This window comes from Papio anubis, chromosome X (genome assembly GCF_008728515.1).
Source record: "Papio anubis isolate 15944 chromosome X, Panubis1.0, whole genome shotgun sequence".
Taxonomy (NCBI): Eukaryota; Metazoa; Chordata; class Mammalia; order Primates; family Cercopithecidae; genus Papio; species Papio anubis.
This window is the reverse complement of record NC_044996.1, coordinates 93,736,338-93,756,634: the sequence shown is the minus strand read 5'-3', so window position 1 is coordinate 93,756,634 and position 20,297 is coordinate 93,736,338. Positions and strand designations below refer to the sequence as shown.

General features: G+C 39.4%; 1 protein-coding gene across 2 annotated transcripts in view; it reads right to left on the bottom strand.

Annotated features, from left to right (window-relative positions):
* Window positions 1–20,297, bottom strand: part of CCNB3 (cyclin B3) — a 79,849-nt gene that overhangs the window by 35,766 nt on the left and 23,786 nt on the right. Inside the window, exons 4-7 of one of the 2 annotated variants that reach the window (XM_017954276.3) lie at window positions 17,317–17,424; window positions 11,146–11,276; window positions 1,891–4,813; window positions 754–852 (exon numbers count right to left, since the gene is read on the bottom strand). In XM_017954276.3, the coding sequence (XP_017809765.3) occupies window positions 754–852; window positions 1,891–4,813; window positions 11,146–11,276; window positions 17,317–17,424 (3,261 nt within the window). The remainder of the gene's footprint in view (window positions 1–753; window positions 853–1,890; window positions 4,814–11,145; window positions 11,277–17,316; window positions 17,425–20,297) is intronic. The other variant, XM_021932907.2, reaches the window with a different exon arrangement.

Genomic DNA, 20,297 nt, shown 5'->3' with positions numbered 1-20,297 from the left:
TCACACTTTTATTATAACAAAGATGTCCCTTACTTAGGTATGCCAGAAAAAGTGTGGGCTTTGGAGTCAATCAATTGCACTCTCTCTATAAAGAGGATAGGTGGATCTGTAGGTGGGTTTCCATCCACCCACCCTCTTATACATGACATGCTAAAAATTCTACTTGGTAGATAATCTTGGTCCCATCTATTCTGTTGAGAGAGATAGAAGAAACTTTGGAATTGATGAATATTAGTGGTAAAGGAGACTGGCAGATTTCAAAGGAGAAATAAAATTTCACCAGTTTGGAGAGATGAAACAAAGAATACGATTTTGCATACAATGCCAGAAACATGCATAGGGAAGGAAAAAGATCTCTAAGAACAGCCACTCAGAGACTACTTGACCATTTTTATGTCTAAGACTGTCTTCTTAGCAATTAGATGTACAGGATTATGGTCTTCAAGGTAATCAGATTTTAGCTCATATCCCAGCTCTACCATATACCACTTACATGACTCTGGGCAGTTTCCTCTATCTGTAAGAGGGAGATAATAATGCCTATCATCATGAAGTCACTGAGAGAATTAAGATAATATCTACAAATCTGTTAGTACAATATCCAACTCACAGAAAGCTACTGTTAGTTATTGCTATTATTATTTTTATCATCATTATTACCAACCCTTTCAACTTGCATACTGAAGGATGGAATGATGAGGAAATGAAAACTAGAAATCATTGCCCACCCCCAAATCCAAGAAACCTACATACCTCTCTCTCCTTCATGTAACTGAAGATTTCCTTGGCATACATTGGGTTGAAACTTGGATTACTGCTGTCCTCATCAATATCTTCCCATGGGGTTATCTGCTTAGAAATCACCAGAAAGATATATTATGAGGAGAATTATTCCAAGGAAGACTTAGCACATACATATCAAGGATTAGTCCTTTGTCTCCACTGTCTTCTTCTGCTAAGGTGCCTCAAGCCTTGTATATGTTGGGCCACAACACAGTACTCCTTGGCCGTGCAATCCTCATATGGTCCAGTGATCAAGAAATGCCTAGTCTTTGTTGTATATACCTTCACTGCCCTCAGAACAAGGGACCCTTTTTATAGGTAAGCTCAAGATTCTCCAAGATGGACATTCTTATTTTATTATTTCAGCTGTGTTACCTGTCTTCTTAGGTCCCTAATTATGTCAATGCTTTGATCTGGCCCAATTCATTTTGGTAGTCTTTTCCTCCCTTCTATACCTTTACCCAGGTTGTTTTGCTACAAAAAGGACATTTCTCCTCCTGCTTGCTAAATATCATCCCTTCATTATTCAAATTTACAATGTAAAGACCATCTTTCTTGGGAGATGCTCCTATGAACTTTGCCCATTTTTTTTAACCAAAGCCCATTGTGATGCAAATTACAATTACTAAGAAAGGCAATTTCCTGAATGAAATTACCTGGCCACTACTGCAAAGCCCAAGTATACAGCACAGTAGTCCAGACCCTTGTGGTATTACTGGAATAAATACTTTCTGATTGCTTAGATCTATCACTGTGCCAATCAGGAAGTCAAGAGATTCTACAAGGCCAACTTGATTTAAGAGAAAAATGCCAAAGAACCTGGGAAATGTATTCCATATTATGGGTAACCTCAGGCTATAAACGGTGAGAAGAGATGATTCTGCATCACGTATCATTAAATAAAACCAGAAGTAAACCCAAGAAATATCACCCTCTCACTAGGTAGAGGGATACTCTCAATAACTTACTGTATATGGCTCAACTGCTTAGGAAGGCAAAAAAAACCCACAAAAAACAAAAAACAAAAAAAAACCCACTTTGCTAGCAGCCACGTCCAGGATATCAAAGAACACTTTATCTAATTTAAGAAGAAAGAGAGATGAATACCTCCTTTGGTGGTCCCTTGGCCTGTGGTGAGAAAGGTTTATCAGAAGCAAATTCACATGCACTGGACTCGGTGGTGGTACTGGACTTGCCCACGCTGGTCATGGTAGCAATGCTGGACTTGCCTGTTATGGATTCAGGGGTGGTGCTAGACACATATGGGCTGGTTCCAACTTGGGGGATCAAGAATGTTTCCAGAAAGGTGTCTTCCTTGCAGGCAGGACTCTTTTGTAAGGCCAATGGCTCCTTGAAGGACAACTCCTTCCCAGTGGTGGGTTTTTCATTCAGAGTTATCATATCTTCGAAGAGGAATGCCTCGTTGATGGTACCAGATTTGCCCATGCTGGTCACGGTAGCAATGCTGGACTTGCCTGTTATGGATTCAGGGGCAGTGCCAGACACATCTGGGCTGGTTCCAACTTGGGGAATCAAGAATGTTTTGAGAAAGGTGTCTTCCTTGTAGGTGGGACTCTCTAGTAAGGCTAATGGCTCCCTGAAGGACAACTCCTTCCTAGTGGTGGGTTTCTCATTCAGAGCTATCATATCTTCTAAGAGGAATGCCTCATTGATGGTAGACATCTGCAAGGCTAATGGCTTTTTGAAGAGGGTCTCCTTCTCAATGCTGGGCTTCTCCTGCAAGTCCAAAGACTCTTTGAAGATGGTCTCCTTCTCAGTGCTGGGCTTCTCCCACAAAGCCAAGTGTTGCTTAAAGAGGGCCTCTTGCTCAATGCTGGGCTTCTCCTGCAAGGTCAAAGTTTCCTTAAAGTGAGCTTCTTTGTCAACAGTGGGCTCCTTGAGGACAGCCTCCTTCTTAATGCTGGGCTCCTCTTGCATGGCCAAAAGCTTCTTGAAGAGGGTTTCCCCCTCCTCAATGCTGGGATATCCCTCCAAGGCCAGTGGCTGCTTAATAAGGAACTCCTCCTCACTGATGTTCTCATTCAAAGCCAACTGCTTCTTCAAGAGGAACACTTCTCCCTGAGCAGTGGACTGCTCCTTTAAAGATAATTGCATCTCTATGTTTGTGGCTGCCTCAGCAGAAAGCTCCTTCTTCAGAACCAATAGCTTATTGATAAAGGACTCTTCTTCCGTGGTACTTTTCTCCTGCAAGGCCAACAGCTTCTTCAAGGAATCCTCTTTGGTATTAGTCTTCTCTTGCAAGACCAAAGCCTTCTGGAAGAGGGACTCACTTTTGTTGGTATGCTTAACATGCAATGAAAATAGTTCCTGAGAGAATTCCTCCTCAGTGGTAGTCTTCTCCTGGATGGCCAATGACTCTTTTGAGAGGGACACTTCCTGCAAGGTGGTGTGCTTCTCTTTCAATGCAGATGGTTCCTGGAAGAGGAACTTTTCTTCAGTTGTAGATCTCATTGTAAAGGGCAACAGCTTCTTATAGAGTGACACCTCCTTGGAAATGATCTTCTGCAAGACCAGTGGCTTCTTTAAGTGGGACATCTTCCCCTGAGTAATTTTCTTTTTCCGTACAGACAATGATGTCTTGGTAAGTACTGTCTCCTCAGCTGTAGGGTTCTTCCTAAATGACACTGGCTCCATAAAGAAAGAATTCTTATCTTCACCAATCATATCCTGAAAGCCCAACAGTTCTGGACAGATGGACATCATCGCTTGTATGGTACACTTTTTCTTTAAAGACACTTTTTCTTCTTTAAAGGACAGTGGCTCCTTAATAAGTGACTTCTCTCCAGAGGTGGTCTGTAATACTAGTGGTTTCTTCAAGTGGGACATTGTCCCCTGAGTGGTGTGCTTCCTCTTTAAAATTAAAGGCTTCTTGGTAGAGGGTGCCTCCTCAATGGTACACTTCTTTGTAAAAGCCAAAGTCTCATCAAAAAGTGACTCTTCGGTTAGAGACTTTAGCAAGGATGAGGGCTCCTTTAAGATGGAAACCTCCTCCTGAGTGATGTGCTTCTCTTGCAATGCAGATGGTTCCTCGGAAAAGGACTCCTTCTCAGTAGATGGCTTTTCTTTAATGGACAATGGCTTTGTAATGAGCGACTTCTCTCCAGAGGTGATCGCCTGCAATATTAATGGCTTCAGGCAGGACCTCTTCCCCTCAGTCATGCGCTGCTCCTTTAATATTAATGGCATCATGATTGCCTCCTCAGTGCTAGGCTTCTTCTTAAAGACTAATGGCTCCTTAACAAGGGAATCCTCTTTAAAGTTGGTCTTCTGCAAGGTCAATGATTTATTCAAGATGGACATCTCATGCTCAGTGGTGCGCTTCTCTTGAAATACAGATGGCTCTTGGAAAAGGGTCGCCTTCTCAGTGGTAGGATTCTTCTTAAAGGACAATGGCTTCTTAATAGAGGACATCGCTCCGGAGATGGTTGTCTGCAATACTGGTGGCTTCTTAAAGTGGCACATCTTCCCATAAATGGTACATTTCTTCTTTAAAGATGATAGCTTATGGATTGGGATTGACTCCTCAGTTTTAGACTTCTTAAAACTCATTGACTCCATAAAGAAGAAATCCTCTTCAGTATTGACATCCTGCAAAGCCAACAACTCTTCCTGGCAGAACTGCTTCCCCTGACTTGCACACATCTTCTTCTTTAAGGATAATGTCTTCTTGGTGATGGCTGCCTCCTCAGTTTTATGTGTCTTCTTAAAAGTCATTGGCTCTATAACAAACTCATCATCACTGCCACTCTCCTCCTGCAGGGGCTGTGGCTTTTCCAATAGGGACAACTCCCCATGATTTGAGCACTTCTTTAAAGATAATGACTTATTGATAAGGGTTTTATCCTCAATAGTGGGTTCCTCTTTTAAAACTAATGGCTTTCTGAAGAGAGATGCCTCCTCAGTGTTGGGTATTTTGGAGGTGGTGGATATGTCTGGAATGAGTGGTTTCTCCATAATGTTTGGTACCATGGTAGTAGAGGCTACTACTGGTGTGACTTCCAGCTTATGCCTGTGAAGGAAACAATGTCTGGGTAAGAAAAATGTAGTTCCTAGAGTCCTCACCTACCATTTCCTTTTGTTGCTATATTTACTAAAGGTATGAAAGGGGAAGAGGCTTCAACCCCATAAGACAGATTAGAGGGACAAAATCAATAGGTACCATGGTGAATCAACTTAAGTAGTACACTGTATAGTTTCTATGGCCTAGATTCCTACACTTTTCTATAATTTTTCCATTGAAATTCATGTTACGTTTTCTTATATATGCTTCATTACCTTACATACAAAGGCTTTTATTATAATACTTATCACATTGTATGAGTTATCTGTTCATACATCAGTCTCCTTCACTAGCTGCATTTGTCTTTGTCTATCAACCCAAGGCATCTGGTAAACTTCAGGTTGAAATTAACATTGTTTGAAGGCTAATGAAAGAGGTGGGCTGATAATTAACATTGGTAGTATCTAACTACATTCCCCTCACCCTGGGCTATTAAGGAGATGCTTTCCCAATGGAGGTAATAAAAAGCTCAAAATAGAAACTTGTCACATGTGTCAGATGCAAAGCTTTGTTTTGAATAGGATTGTATATTCAATTAGAGTGATGAATCTAGTGAAACCAAATCACGGGAAGACTAAAGATCAGAATAAGAAGAAAGAGAATTTCAGGCAGATATAATCACCAGTCTCAGCAGGAGTAAATACCTTCAAAAGACCAGATATGATATGATTTAGTTCAATATGAAATATGCAGAATGGACATATCCATAGAGGTATATCCATAGCAGAAACTAGACTAGTGGTTTCCTGAAGTTGGGACAGTGGTAGGAGTAGAAAGGGGGATTGGGAAGGGAAAGGAACTCCTAATAGGTATGGATTTAGTGGACGGAGGGTGTTGAAAAAGTTCTAAAATTAGATAGTGGTGATAGTTGTACAAATCTAGGAACAGAATGAAAACCAACTGATTTGTTAAGAAAAAAAAAGTGCTTCAAAAGGTTCTGCTTGACCAGATAGAGTCCAGGTCCCTCCTGATAACTTTTAGAGATCTTTAGATAGTCTAGCTATGGTAAGAACATGCACTCTGGAGCTAGACTGCCTGGATTCAAATCCTGGCTCCTCCACTTACTGACTGGGTGACCTTGGGCAAATTAACTCTCTGTGCTTCAGTTTTTTTCACCTATAAAATGGGGATCATACTGTCTCCTTCGTAGGCTTATTGTGAAGATTCAACAAATTAATATGCTCAAAAACACTTAAAGGAACGTTATAAATGACTGAATGTCAATAAATTAGATAATTGAGATGAAATGGACAAATTCCTAGGAAGACACAAACTACCAAAACTGACTCAAGAAGAAAACAGAAAATCTGAATAGACCTATAACAAGATATCAAATCAATAATCAAAAACTACTCACAAAGTAAAGTCCAGGCCCAAATGGCTTCAATTCTATCCAAGCATTTAAACAATAATTAATACCAGTTCTTCATTAACTCTTCCAAGAAATACAAAAAGTGGGAAGTTTCTAACTCATTCTATGAGGTCGGTATTACTCTGATACCAAAAACAGACAGACACCACTAGAAAACTACAGACTGATACCTCTTATGAATATAGATACAAAAATCCTCAGCCGAATACTGCAAACCAAATCCAGCAACATATAAAAGGATTATACACCACAACCAAGTGGGATTTATCCCAGGAATGCAAGATTAATTTAACACCCAAAACTCAATTTGTGAACTACATCATATTAATGGAATAGCAAACAAAAACTACATGATCATCTCAAAAGATCCAGGAAAATCATTTGACAAAATCTAACCCTCTTTCATGATAAAAAGCACTTAACAAACAAGGAATAGAAGGGAGGTTCCTCAACCTGACAAAGGGCATCTACAAAAAACCCAAAGCTACCATCGTACTTGATGGTGAAAGATTGATACTTTCCCCCTCAGATCAGAGAGAAAACAAGACTGTCCAACTCTTGATACTTCTATTCAACATTGTACTAGAGGTTGTAGCCAGGGAAAGTAGGCAAGAAAACTAAATAAAAGGCATCCAGTTTGGAAAAGTAAAACTATCCGTATTCACAGATGACATGATCTTATACAGACAAAATCCTAAGGAATACACACAGAAACTATTAGAATGAACATCTTCATCAAGATTTCAGGACACAAAATCAATATACAAAAACCAAATGTGTTTCTATATACTTGCAATGAATAATCTGAAAATGAAATTAAGTAAACAATTCCATTTACAATAGTGTCAAGAAGAAGAAAATGCTTAGAAATAAATTTAACAAAATAAACATAAAACTTATACTCTGGAAACTGTAAAAACCACTGAAAAAACTAAATATCTAAATAGATAGATATCCATATTCATGAATTAGAAAACTTAATATTGCTAAGATGTCAGGCTGGGCACAGTAGCTCATGCCTGTAATCCCAGCACTTTGGGAAGTTGAGGTGGGCAGATCACTTCAGGTCAGGAGTTTGAGACCATCCTGCCCAACATAGTGAAACCCTGTCTCTACAAAAATACAAAAAAAAAAAAAAAAAGCCAGGTGTGGTGGCCGCACACCTGTAATCCCAGCTACTCGGGCAGGCTGAGGCATGAGAATCGCTTGAACCTGGGAGGTGGAGGTTACAGTGAGCCAAGATTGCACCACTGCACTCCAGCCTAGGTGGCAGAGCAAGACTCTGTCTCATAAATAAATAAATAAATAAATAAATAAGAAAAAAAACATATCAATACTTCCCAAGTTGATCCACAGATCCAAGGCAATTTGTACAGGAATCCCAGCTAGCTTGTTTGTAGAAATTGACAAGCTGATTCTAAAATTTATATAGAATTGCAATGAGCCCAAAATAGTCAAAACAATCTTGAAAAACAAGAACAAAGTTTGGAGGAGTCACACTTCCCAATTTCTTTCTTTTTTTTCTTTTTTATTTTTTGAGACAGAGTCTCGCTCTATCATCCAGGCTGGAGTGCAGTGGCGCAGTCTCGGCTCACTGCAAGCTCCGACTCCCGGGTTCACGCCATTCTCCTGCCTCAGCCTCCCGAGTAGGCAGGACTACAGGCGCCCGCTACCACGCCCAGCTAATTTTTTTGTATTTTTTAGTAGAGACGGGGTTTCACCGTGTTAGCCAGGATGGTCTCGATCTCCTGACCTCGTGATCCGCCCGCCTTGGCGTCCCAAAATACACTTCCCAATTTCAAAACACAACATGAAGCTGCAATAATCAAGACAATATGGTACTGGCATAATGATAGTTAATGAGAGGCATATAGATTGATGGAATAAAATTAAGAGTCCATATATAAACACATTTATGGTCAATTGATTTCCCACAAGGGTGCCAAGACAATTAAGAAAGGTTAGTTTTCTCAACAAATAGTGCTGGAAAAACTGGATATCCACACTCAAAACAATGAAGTTAAGGCTCCTAATACACACCGCCAACAAAAATTAACTGAAAATAGATCAAAACACTAAGTTAAGAGCTAAAACTTTAAAACTCTTAGAAGTAAACAGGTATAAATTTTCTTAACCTGGGATTTGGCAGTGGTTTCTTAGGTATGACATCAAAATCATAAACAAAAGAAAAAATAAATTAGACTTCTTCAGAATTAAAAATTTGTGTACTTCAAAGGACATCATCAACAAAGTGAAAAAGATAACGCAAAAAATGGATGAAAATATTTGCAACTCATATCTGATTAGGGACTTGTATCTAAAATATATAAAGAACTCTTACAACTCAACAATACAAAGACCAGTAACTATTTACAATTATTATATGTCAATTAAAAATAAAATTTTAAAAATTAAGAAATAAAAGCATAAAAACTGGGCAAAGGATCCAAGCAGACATTCCTCCAAAGAAGTATCAAATAGCCAATAAGCACATAAAAATTGCTCAACATCATTAGTCAGAGAAATGCAAACCTAAAAACCACAATGAGATGCCACTTCACACCCACCACGATGGCCATATACATATTTAAAAAAAAAAAACACTGTCAGCTGTGCATGGTGGCTCACTCCTGTAATCCCAGCACTCTGGGAAGCCGAGGCAGGCGGAATATCTGAGGTCAGGAGTTTGAGACTAGCCTGGCCAACATGGTGAAACCCCATCTCTACTAAAAATACAAAAACTAGCCAGGTGTGGTGGTGGGCGCCTGTAATCCCAGCTACTTGGGAGGCTGAGGTACGAGAATTGCTTGAACCCAGGAGGCAGAGTTTGCAGTGAGCCGAGATCACGCCATTGCACTCCAGCCTGGGTGACACGAGTGAGACTCTGTCTCAAGGAAAAACAAAAACAAAAACAAAACACTGCCACCATTGCACAGTGGTTATACCATTTTACATTTCCTCAAGTAAATACACTACTGGAGGAAATGTAAAATGGTGTAGCCACTATGGAATACAGTTTGGCAGTTCCTCAATGCATGGAGCACAGAATTACCATATGACCCAGCAACCACACTCCTAAGTATATACATAAAAGAATTGAAAACAAGTGTTCAAACAAAAAGGTATACACAAATGTTCATAGCAGCACTATTCACAATAACCAAAAGGTAGAACAAATACAAATATCTATCAACTGATGGATGGGTAAACCAAATGTGTTGTATATATGCAATGAAATATTACTTGGCAATAAAAAGAAATGAAGTACTAATAACCTGCTATGACATGGATAACCTCAAAAACATGCTAAGTGAAAGAAGCTAGACACAAAAGACCACACATTGTCTAATTCCATTTATATGAAACATCCAGAATAGGGAAATCTATATAGAGACAGAAAGTAGATTAGCGGTTGCCCAAAGCTGGGCAGGTTGGGGGTATTGAGAGATGATAACCAAAGGTACAGGGTTTCTTTGGAGTTAATGAAAATGTCCAAAAATTGATTGTGATGGCTGTATAACTGTGACTATACTAAATACCATTGAATTGTATACTTTAAATGGGTGAACTGTATGGTATGCAAATTATATCTCAATAAAGCTGTTACAAAAAAAAAAAAAGACTTAATGATTATACTTGTGTGATTACAGTGCGCTCTCAATAAATGGTAGCTATTACTAGTTTTCCTACTATTATTAGGGTCCTTTCCACTGAACCCTGAGTGAAGAGAAGAATGTTTACGGCATTTGTGAGGATTACCCTGCTAAAGTCAGAATGATAAAAGAAACTCAAAATAATGCAGAGAATTAAGGTGAAAATATGCATGCAAACTCCAGAATTCCATTTTAGCAGGAAACCAAGTAAAGCTAAATGCTAATCTTCTTTCTGCTGGGTAATTAGCAAAATATCCTGTGGACTGTGCATGTTATTTTCTAGAGTTACTCAGTCTTTTTAGCTTACCCTTTGGTGTTCCCAGGAGTGATAATCCAAACATCTTACAACCAGTATGGCACTGCGCCAACCAATCACAGTGGAAGCTAGCATCAAACAACCAGTACAATAGTACTGGTATGTGTTGGCTAAATAGCAGCCCTACATGTTTCCAAGAGACACAAGATGTAGTTCTGTGCTCTATGCCAGGCCTTCTGGCTAGCAAATAACTGAAAAGATGTTGTGTTAACATCACTACACCTTGACCTCGTAAGATTTTCAGAGGGGAAAAAAGGCAGTATAATAGACTTTAGCCCGGTAACAGGCATCTATCTAATCTATTCAGATGTAGATTAGTCAGTCCCTGAAGAATAATTCTCACTGGAATGAGGAGGGGATATAGAAAGGTCTCATTCCACTATCTAAGTCATCTTTCAATAAGTCTTCCTAGAGGTAAATTCTTTTTTCAGTCCTAAATGGGAATGTGCATCTGTACTTGTAGAACCTGTGAACGGTACCTGTAACAGCTGAAAAACACATGTTTTTGCTCTAGGGAGATAGTAATTTATCTCCAGTAACAAGGTACAAACCTCCCCTAAAGCTTCTAATGGAATAAGCAGACTGGCAAGCTACCAGTCAGCTGCTGAGAATCCCTGAAAAGTTAAGTTGTCTCCACACTACAAGGCACAGACTAGCTCAAACAGGTACTGAATTACTAGAAGACAGGAAAAGATGAGCACAAAGTCTTGTGGTAAATTTTCCAATGACAACAGCTCTTTCATTATGCACACACATAATGAAAGAGGAGAGACAGAAGAGGCCTATAACTCTTCAGCAACCACAGCTGAGCCCACCTCAGCACCCAGGGTTAATGTGGTAGTCACCATTGTGGCTTGCTAAATATGTTCTCAATGGGGACAAAAGGATGTCACATACTCTACCATCTAAAATAATGCCATCTGAGTCCCCTCTCACTCACCATTTTAGATTCCGCTTATTCTTTTTGGCCAATCCAAGAGCACGTGTGCTCCTGTTTATCTTCTTAGAAACATCTTTTACAAACTCTTTATTGGCTTCTTTCTTGGGCTGGACAGGTTGACATTGAGAAGCCTGCAAAAAAAAAAAAAAAAAAAAAATGGGTGCGGGACGGGGGAAGGAGGAGGCAGGAAAATGAAGAAAACCACAAATTACCTAATAGGTGGCTCTCATAGGAAAGTCCTGATCCACATAAGTTGGTTGGGTGTTCCCAGGAGTGATAATCCAAACATCTCACAACCAGTATGGCACTGGGCCAAACAATCACAGTGGAAGCTAGCATCAAACAACCAGTGCGGCAGTACTGGTATGTGTTGGCTAACTAGCAGCCCTATGTGTTTCTAAGAGATACAGGATGTAGTTCTGTGCTCTATGCCAGGCCTACTAGCTGGTCCACAACTGAAAAGATGCTGTGTTAACATCATACTCCACTTTGACCTCATAAGATTTTCAGAGGGGAAAAAAGGCAGTATGATTGACTTTGCTGTCTGGGTGTGCCTCTTCAGGATACACCTCTAACACAATACTACCTGTGATATATCCATCCCATCTCACTAAGTGGCATTTATTTAACACATGGCTTTGGGGAGTTCCATACGACTCTAATCCTGACTAACACTTTTAACAGTAGGAAAGATCATGGGACTGTTAATAATGTCAGTAAAAATACACTTAAAGTTATGTCTTTAAAATGAAACAAACAGGATAGTCACAGTGGCTCTTGCCTGTAGTCCCAGCATTTTGAGAGGCCACGGTGGGAGGATCACTTGAGCCTGGTAGTTCAAGACCAACCTGGGCAACATAGGGAGACCCTGTTACCACAAAATAATAATAAAAAATATATAGCTCGGTGTGGGGGCACATGCCTATGGTCCCAGCCACTTGTGGGGAATGAGGTAAGAAGACTGTTTGAGTCTGGGAGGTTGAAACTGCAGTGAGCTTCGATCACGCTACTGTACTCCAGATTGGGCAACAGAGCAAGACCTTGTCTCAAAAAATTTTTTTAAATTAAAAAATGAAATGACACAAATGAACCTAATTATATTTCAAATAAGTACCATAACTATGTTAAATGATTTTTCCTTTCTTTTTAGAAAGCACAAGAAAAGATCAGAAATAACCAATCCAAGTCACTTATAAATAGTATTTGACTGCCACCTTCAAAGTATACATTCTCAATTAGGATAGCTCTGCAGGGGGGTGTAGATATTGCTAATAAATCTGGAACTCTTTTTAGTAGGTTTGTTTATTACAGTGGTTTGGATGAAGCCATTTTGAAACTCTTTTAGCTGTATTACAGTATTAAGTAAATGTGTTGATGTTCTTAGGAGCCAGGGTTCTCATTATAGAACATACAAATAAGGATTAGTGAACCCAAGAAAGAATTTTATGTATTGAAATTGAAGTTGCATGAATTCATGATTTCCTAAATAGGTATATGTGTATACAAATACTAAATGCCCACATCAAAAAGCTAGAAAGATCTCAAATAGACAACCTAACATCACGACTAAAAGAACTAGAGAACCAAGAGCAAACAAACCCCAAAGCTAGCAAAAGACAAGAAGTAATCAAAATTCAAGTGGAAGTGAAGGAAAGAGAGACACAAAAAACCCTACAAAAAAATCAATGAATCCAGGAGTTGGCTTTTTGAAAAAAATTAATAAAACAGATAGACTGTTAGCTAGACTAATAAGAAAAGAGAGAAGAATAAAATAGACACAGTCAGAAATAAGGGAGATATCACCACTGACCCCACAGAAATACAAACAACCATCAGAGAATACTATAAACACCTCTATGCACACAAACTAGAAAATCTAGAAGAAATGGATAAATTCCTGGACACATACACCCTAAGACTGAACCAGTTATACATATATATTTGTGTATATAGACATATGTATAAGTACACATTTGTGTATATAAAAATACAGATATTTCCTAGCTCTGTCTGCAGACTGGGCAGAAAAAGCAGACACCCTAATAGCACATCTAGCACCAAGATCTTGGTATCTAATATCACTTCCTACTAAAGGGAACCAGAACTCTGGAGAAATTATTGACTCCAGGGGTTGGACAAAGGAGGCATAAGATGAATCTGGACCATCTTTTTAAGCTGGAAATAAAATGCTCAAAAAATTATGAGAGCATGTCACAAGGACACGATAGTCAGATTGAAGGCATTCTTAACTGGCCAAAGATGGGGCAATTTGAGCACCAAAATAAAGTACAATAATGAACAGTAAACCACTGGAAAAATATGAATTCATGAGTCCATACTGATAATAAACAGTGGAGAAGGGAAGGCTCATGCTTGTAGAGTATGTCCTACAGATTCCTTACTGCAAGAGAAAAAGATAAATAATAATGATACAGTACAAAAATCAGGCAACATCTTGACCAGGTGATCAAAATTAACATCATCAATGAAAGACAGACATCCTGTGCCTCCAGATATGATACTTTGAGAAGGATAGCAAGAACATCACCTACACAGTATCCTAGCCAAGAATGTATCAATCTAGTCACAAGCAAACATTAGACAAAAACAAAATGTGGATTTTTCTATTTTACAAAGTGGGGAGTTGGGTGGGACTATATCCTCAAAAATGGCAACATCATTAAAAAAAAAAAAAAAAAAAAGGCTATGGAAATGTTCCAGATTAAGAGGCTAAAAAGACAAGTAAAAGACAAGTAAATACAACACATGATCCTAGCCTGGATCCTTTACTGGAGGCGAAAACATGCTATAAAGGTTGTTATAAGGTCAGCTGACAAAACTGGAATACAGATGATTGATTACACAAAACTGCTACTTATACAAAACTGCTATATCAATGCAAATTTAGAAAATTGATAAGTGTATTGTGGTTATATAAGACAATTTCCCTATTCTTAGGAAATACACACTGTACTTAGGGGTAAAGGGATCATGATATATACGAGCAAATGAGAAAGCACGTGGGACAAAATGTCAACAGTAAGTACTCTAGTAAAGGGTATACTGGTGTTCTTTGTACAATTTTTATTTTTGCAACACTTCATAAATTTGAAGTTATTTCCAAATGAAATGTAGAGAAAAAGTATGTCTTTGTATCATCAGATCATAATAAACAACTACAGTCCAATAGGAAATTCTTTCTTAGGACCTCAAGTCATCTACCTCTGCTTTTCAAAGAGCTTGCCACAGTCGTCATTTCAACTTCACCTAAAGTTTTGCAAACTCCTTATATGCGCAATCGAGATTCAGAATGGGAAAAGAGGTGCGTTCATGGCAAGAAAGAGGTGGAGATCATAACTCCCAAGATGAAACTCTCTACTTACCATACATGCAGGTACAAAGCACTGATATTTTCAAGTTTAAGCTCAAGGGGACCTTTACTTGTACTTCCCCATAATTCTTTCACCATAAAATAGGAAAATAGAAGTGAAGGTTGGGTGTGGTGGCTCACACCTATAATCGCAGCACTTTGGGAGGTCGAGGCAGGAGGATTTCTTGAGCCCAGGAGTTCAAGACCAGCCTGGGCAATATGGAAAAATCCCATCTCTACAGAAAGAATACACAAATTAGCTGGGCATGGTGGTGAGCACCTGTAGTCCCAGCTATTTAGGAGGCTAAGGCTGCAGTGAGCTGTGATCACGCCAGCTTGGGCAAAAGAGCAAGACTTTATCTCAAAAAATAAAATAAAATAAAATAAAATAAAATAAAATAAAATAACATATATAAATAAACAAAAGTCCTATCTATACAAAACCATTTAGGCAAACATGGATATAGGCCCTATCTCCCTGTCTACTGGCTTAGCACCAGCTCTTAAATATCACAAGTCCTTCCCATGCTAGAAATGATAAGGGAGAGGAAAATAAAAACTCACAGCAGATTAACTAATTAAAACAGATTAACTCTTTTTGGCAGGCCAGGATCTCACTGTGGCAAATGTTGAGAAGAACACAGGGATGAAGACATGGAGACCTAATAATACTGACTGTTAAGAAGCAAATTATCATATAGGGAGCCTTCAAAACCCAGAGCGAAAGGAGCCCTCAACTGTCAAATAGATGAGTTCAGATATCTGCAGTAATGCCCAACCTTAGGAATGGCTTAGGTACATTGTAATGATGGAACTGTCTCTGGAAGGCACCAAAGACCATTCAAGGTAACCAAGGTAAATCTTCAGAACTTGAGTGCAAAAGGGAAATGGGCTTTGTGAGCAGCTAGAGAGCTAGAGGCAGAAACTCTGCTAATGATGCCTTGCTCCCCTGCCCCCTAGCCCCATGCAAATATGGCCAAACAGATGCTCAATTCAGTTGGAGAATCAGGAGGGTCCTAGATATCTGCATGGATTTCCCATTATTGATACAGTTCATGTATGTCTGTTCTTTCTGAATGGTAAGATAAACTCATGAAAAAGGGACTCAGGTGTCACAAGAAAGTTTCTCATATGCTGTGATACTTTACTGCTGTGATCTGAATACTTGTGCCCCTTTGAAATTCATTATGTTGAAACCTAATCTCCAATGTGATGCTATTAAGAGATAGGCCTTTTGAGAGGTGATTAAGTCTTGAGAGCACAGCCCTTGTGAATGGGATTAGTGCCCTTATAAAAGAGGCCCGAGGAAGCTTGTTTGCCTCTTCCACCATGTGAGGGCACAGGCAAAAGATGTCATCCATGAGGAATGGGCCCTCACCAGATAGCAAATCTGCCAGCACCATGATCTTGGACTTTTCAGCCTCCAGAACTGTGAGCAATAACTTTTTGTTGTTTATAAGTTACCCAGTCTAAGGTGTTTTGTGATAATTGCACACATGGACTAAGACACTTCCCTTGCATATTGTCACTGTACTCCCATCAGGGACTTGGAGGGACCAAGGGAAGTTACACTAAGATAGGCTGCATCTGCTCCTGATTCATGACTACCTTATTTCAGCCAAATTCTGCATCCATGGTTAAATAAGTCAGGAGATGAATCTAACCTTACAAGTGTGTGTGTGTGGGAAGGGGCTCTTTCTACCAATTGATAGTAGGTCTGAAATTATACAGAAAGCTATAACTTAAAAAAACTATGTTGTAATCTGTATAGGGAAGAGATTGTATTTGCAGAAAGGTGGTCATACAGAATCTAAAGGGCAGGGATCTAAAGGAAAGAACTTTGCCAATGCCTATCCAATTATGCCCAAGGCAGTAAAACACTATTTAGTAGATATAAGTATTCTGGTAGCTACATAAGTACACTATATAATGCAGGGCAAGAATAGTTCACCAGGATTATCTATAGCCTAGATAACACAGACTTCAAAACCAACATTGGCGAAGTCCTCATCTATCAAGAAGAGATTATAGTATCTACCTCATAGGATTACATGAGGATTAAGTGAGCTAATACAGGATAATATGCTTAGCATAGTGCCTGACATATGGTAAGCACCCAGTAGGTATATCAGTTATTATTATTTTTTAAGACAAAGATTGCCTTTGGCTTGATTCTATATTCATTTAACAACATTCTATTAATTCTGATTTTTACTGGCACCTTAGTAACACCAGAAGGGAGGTTACTTGAAAGAATTCTAGCCAAAATTGAATTTCTAGATCCTCATAGTTAAAGACTGGATCATGGAACTGTGGTTCTCAACAGTTCTGTATATCTGGAGGCATTTTTTATTCTCACTATGACTGGGCTGCTGGTGGAATTTAATGCCTGAGGACCAGGGATGCTAGCTGAGATCAGTCCTGCACAACAGAAAAATTGTCCTGTGTGAATTGATAAACATTGCACTAGACTACAATGATTCCACCGAAATACTTACCTCAAGGGCCTGGGCAGTCACCTCTGGACTTCATCTAAATGCAGTTCCATAGTTCTCATAGTTATCTGCAATTTCATATCTGACAATCACTGTCTGCTGCTTCCCGAGAACTCCACCAATTGCTCCAGATGGTATGTGCCAGGAGCAGAGCCCCTGCAGTTTCTGAAACTGGGTCATTGATCCCAAATAAAATTTGCTGTGGACATTCCCGAGAGGGTCTGGTAAAGTGGAAAGGTCCCTCAAGAAAGAGGGTGTCTAAGCCTTATGCAAAACCATAGCAAAGGATTGGACTAGCATACTCACATTAGTGAGATCTTCAAAAGCTGATCTCTTTTTGAGTGCTCCCTGAAGTGAAGATGGAGACTCCTGAAGTGAAGATGGAGATACCTTCATTTGGCAATTCTCCCCTGTCTAAAAAAGTAAAAGAGGTAAATGAGTATATCCAATTGTGAATAGTCTCTTCAGGGACTCTGGGTCCTCTTTAGGGCTCAGGGGAACTCCAGAATCTCAAAGTAACTGGGGATGCATATAATAACCCCCAATAAACTGTAACAAAAGGAAATTCTGGCACTCAGAGCTGTTTATTAAGTCCCTAAAGGTGGTAGACATTGATAATGGGTAAGTCTATGAAGAGGCAAGATGACCTTCAGTGTAACTCACAAAATGAGCAAAATGTAGCTCAGTAAAGCTCATTTTTCCTCTTACTTCTCTCATACTTATGGTTATCCTGTCCAAGGTGGGCCACTACCACCCCTACCATTCCTAGTCATTCCTTTAATATAGATGCTTTCAGGTAGATCACTTTAATAATTTAACAAATATCTACGTGTCTCTTATGTTAAGTAGCTTTTAAAACAGCAGTCCCCAACCTTTTTGGCACCAGGGACCGGTTTCATGGAAGACAAATTTTCCACGGACACTGGGGTGGGCTGGTTTTGGGATGATTCAAGCACATTACATTTATGGTGCATATTTATTATTACATTGTAATATATAATGAAATAATTATACAACTCGCCATAATGTAGAATCAGTGGGAGCCCTGAGCTTGTTTTCCTGCAACTAGATAGTCCCATCTGGGGGAAATGGGAGACAGTGACAGATCATAAGGCATTAAATTTTCATAAGGAGCACACAACCTTGATCCCTCACATGCGCAGTTCACAATAGGGTTCATGCTTCTATGAGAATCTAATGCCACTGCTGATCTGACAGGAGGTGGAGCTCAGGAAGTAATATGAGTGATGGGGAATGGCTAGAAATACAGATGAAGCTTTGCTCACTCACTGCTCACCTCCTGCTGTATGGTTGAGTTCCTAGCAGGCCACAGACTAGTACTGGTCCATGGCCCAGAGGTTGGGGACACATTTTAAAAGACATTACCACTAAGGATAATAGCACACACATCTATATACTGCTCCAGGATCAGTTCTTTACTAACTGTTGACCTTGGACCAGTCACTTAATCTCTGAGCCTCAATTTTCTTATCAGTAAAACTGGATAACTTGCCTTACAGTCCTTGAAGATTAAATAAGACAACACATGTTTTTTAAAAGTTTGTATGAACTGTAAATGGGCAGAAATAGTATTTAAAATAACGAACTCTGATATGATTGTAAACTGCAAAGGAAAATTTTATATTAAGAAAAAAAGTTTAGTAATCCAGATTAATCTCTGATTATTCGTATACATAAAGGAGGGGCTGGGGAAGGGAAGGGGGATGAATATTTTGAAGCAGAAGGGGCTTTCTTTCCACATATTCTGTATCTGTGCTTGCCTTAACCCATTCCCAAATGAGTAAGACCATCTCTATAGGGTTAGAGGTTAGGGCAAATCACACTATAGGAGTCTTCTACCCTCTAACAGCTTTACGTGGTAAAAATCTCCTAAGTCTCAGACTGCCCTTATGAAATTCTGAGAACAAACCTTCCCTACTTATATCAGAGACTTGTTGTAATGTGAAGCAGGACACTGGGATCAGACCATTTGCTCTGTTCTCCAGCTGTACCATTAACAGTTAATACATGGCACAGTGAGTTATCAGAATTGGATTCATGACACAATAAACCACTCCAGCACAGAGAGCAATCTTAAAAGAGCTGAGGCTGGACGCAATGGCTCACACCTGTAATCCCAGCACTTTGGGAGGCTGAGGTAGGCGGAACATGAGGTCAAGAGATTGAGGCCATTCTGGCCAACATGGGGAAACCCCGTCTCTACTAAAAATACAAAAATTAGCTGGGCATGGTGGCGCATGCCTGTAGTCCCAGCTACTCGGGAGGCTGAGGCAGGAGAATTGCTTGAACCCAGGAGGCAGAGGTTGCAGTGAGCCGAGACCATGTCACTGCACTCCAGCCTAGTGACAGAGTAAGACTCCAACTCAAAAACAAAAACAAAAACAAAAAAATACGAGCTGAGGGCCAAGCATAGTGGCTCAGGCCTGTAATCCCAATCCCAGCACTTTGGGAGGCCAAGGAGGGTGGATCACGAGGTCAGGAGTTCAAGACCAGCCTGGCCAAGATGGTGAAACCCTGTCTCTACTAAAAATACAAAAATAAGCCAGGCATGGTGGCAGGCACCTATAATCCCAGCTACTCAGGACACTGAGGCAGGGAATTGCTTAAACCCGGGAGGTGGCGGTTGCAGTGAGCCGAGATTGTGCCACTGCACTCCAGCCTGGGCGACTGAGCGAGACTCCATCTCAAAACAAAACAAAAAAAGCTGAGAAAAATTACTTCCATTTTCTAACTGATTAAGCCAAGATATAAGTAAGCTATTAGCCTTTCATCTAGCTGATGATAAACAATCCTACTAGAAATTAGCCAAAAATGAAACATTATTTTCTCGGAAATTAGCTAAGAAATAAACTGTTATCCAACTCCTATTTAATATTACTGGTAGAAATAATTGACTCAAAATAAAATTACAGCTGAAACTGAACTCAATAAAACTTAGATTTGCAAAATGTACTCCAAGAAAGTTGGTTTTGGAAAACTAATTGCCACTAAAGGAAAGTTACAATGGCAGAACACTAATCCGAAAATTTGATGTTGACAAAAATCTGATCAATATATCAAATCTTTCTTGAAAAATTCACATAGGAAAAAAATTTGGCACCTCCGTGAAAATCATTTTAGTAAAATAAACAAGATTAGAAAATGTTTATCTGTGCTCAGAGAAAACCAATCAAGGAAATTAAATTCACCTAATGATGTTTTGCTCCAGGAAATACTCTCTTGATGCCAATTCATCAGTGCTAGTATAATTCTGATTAAAATATGTA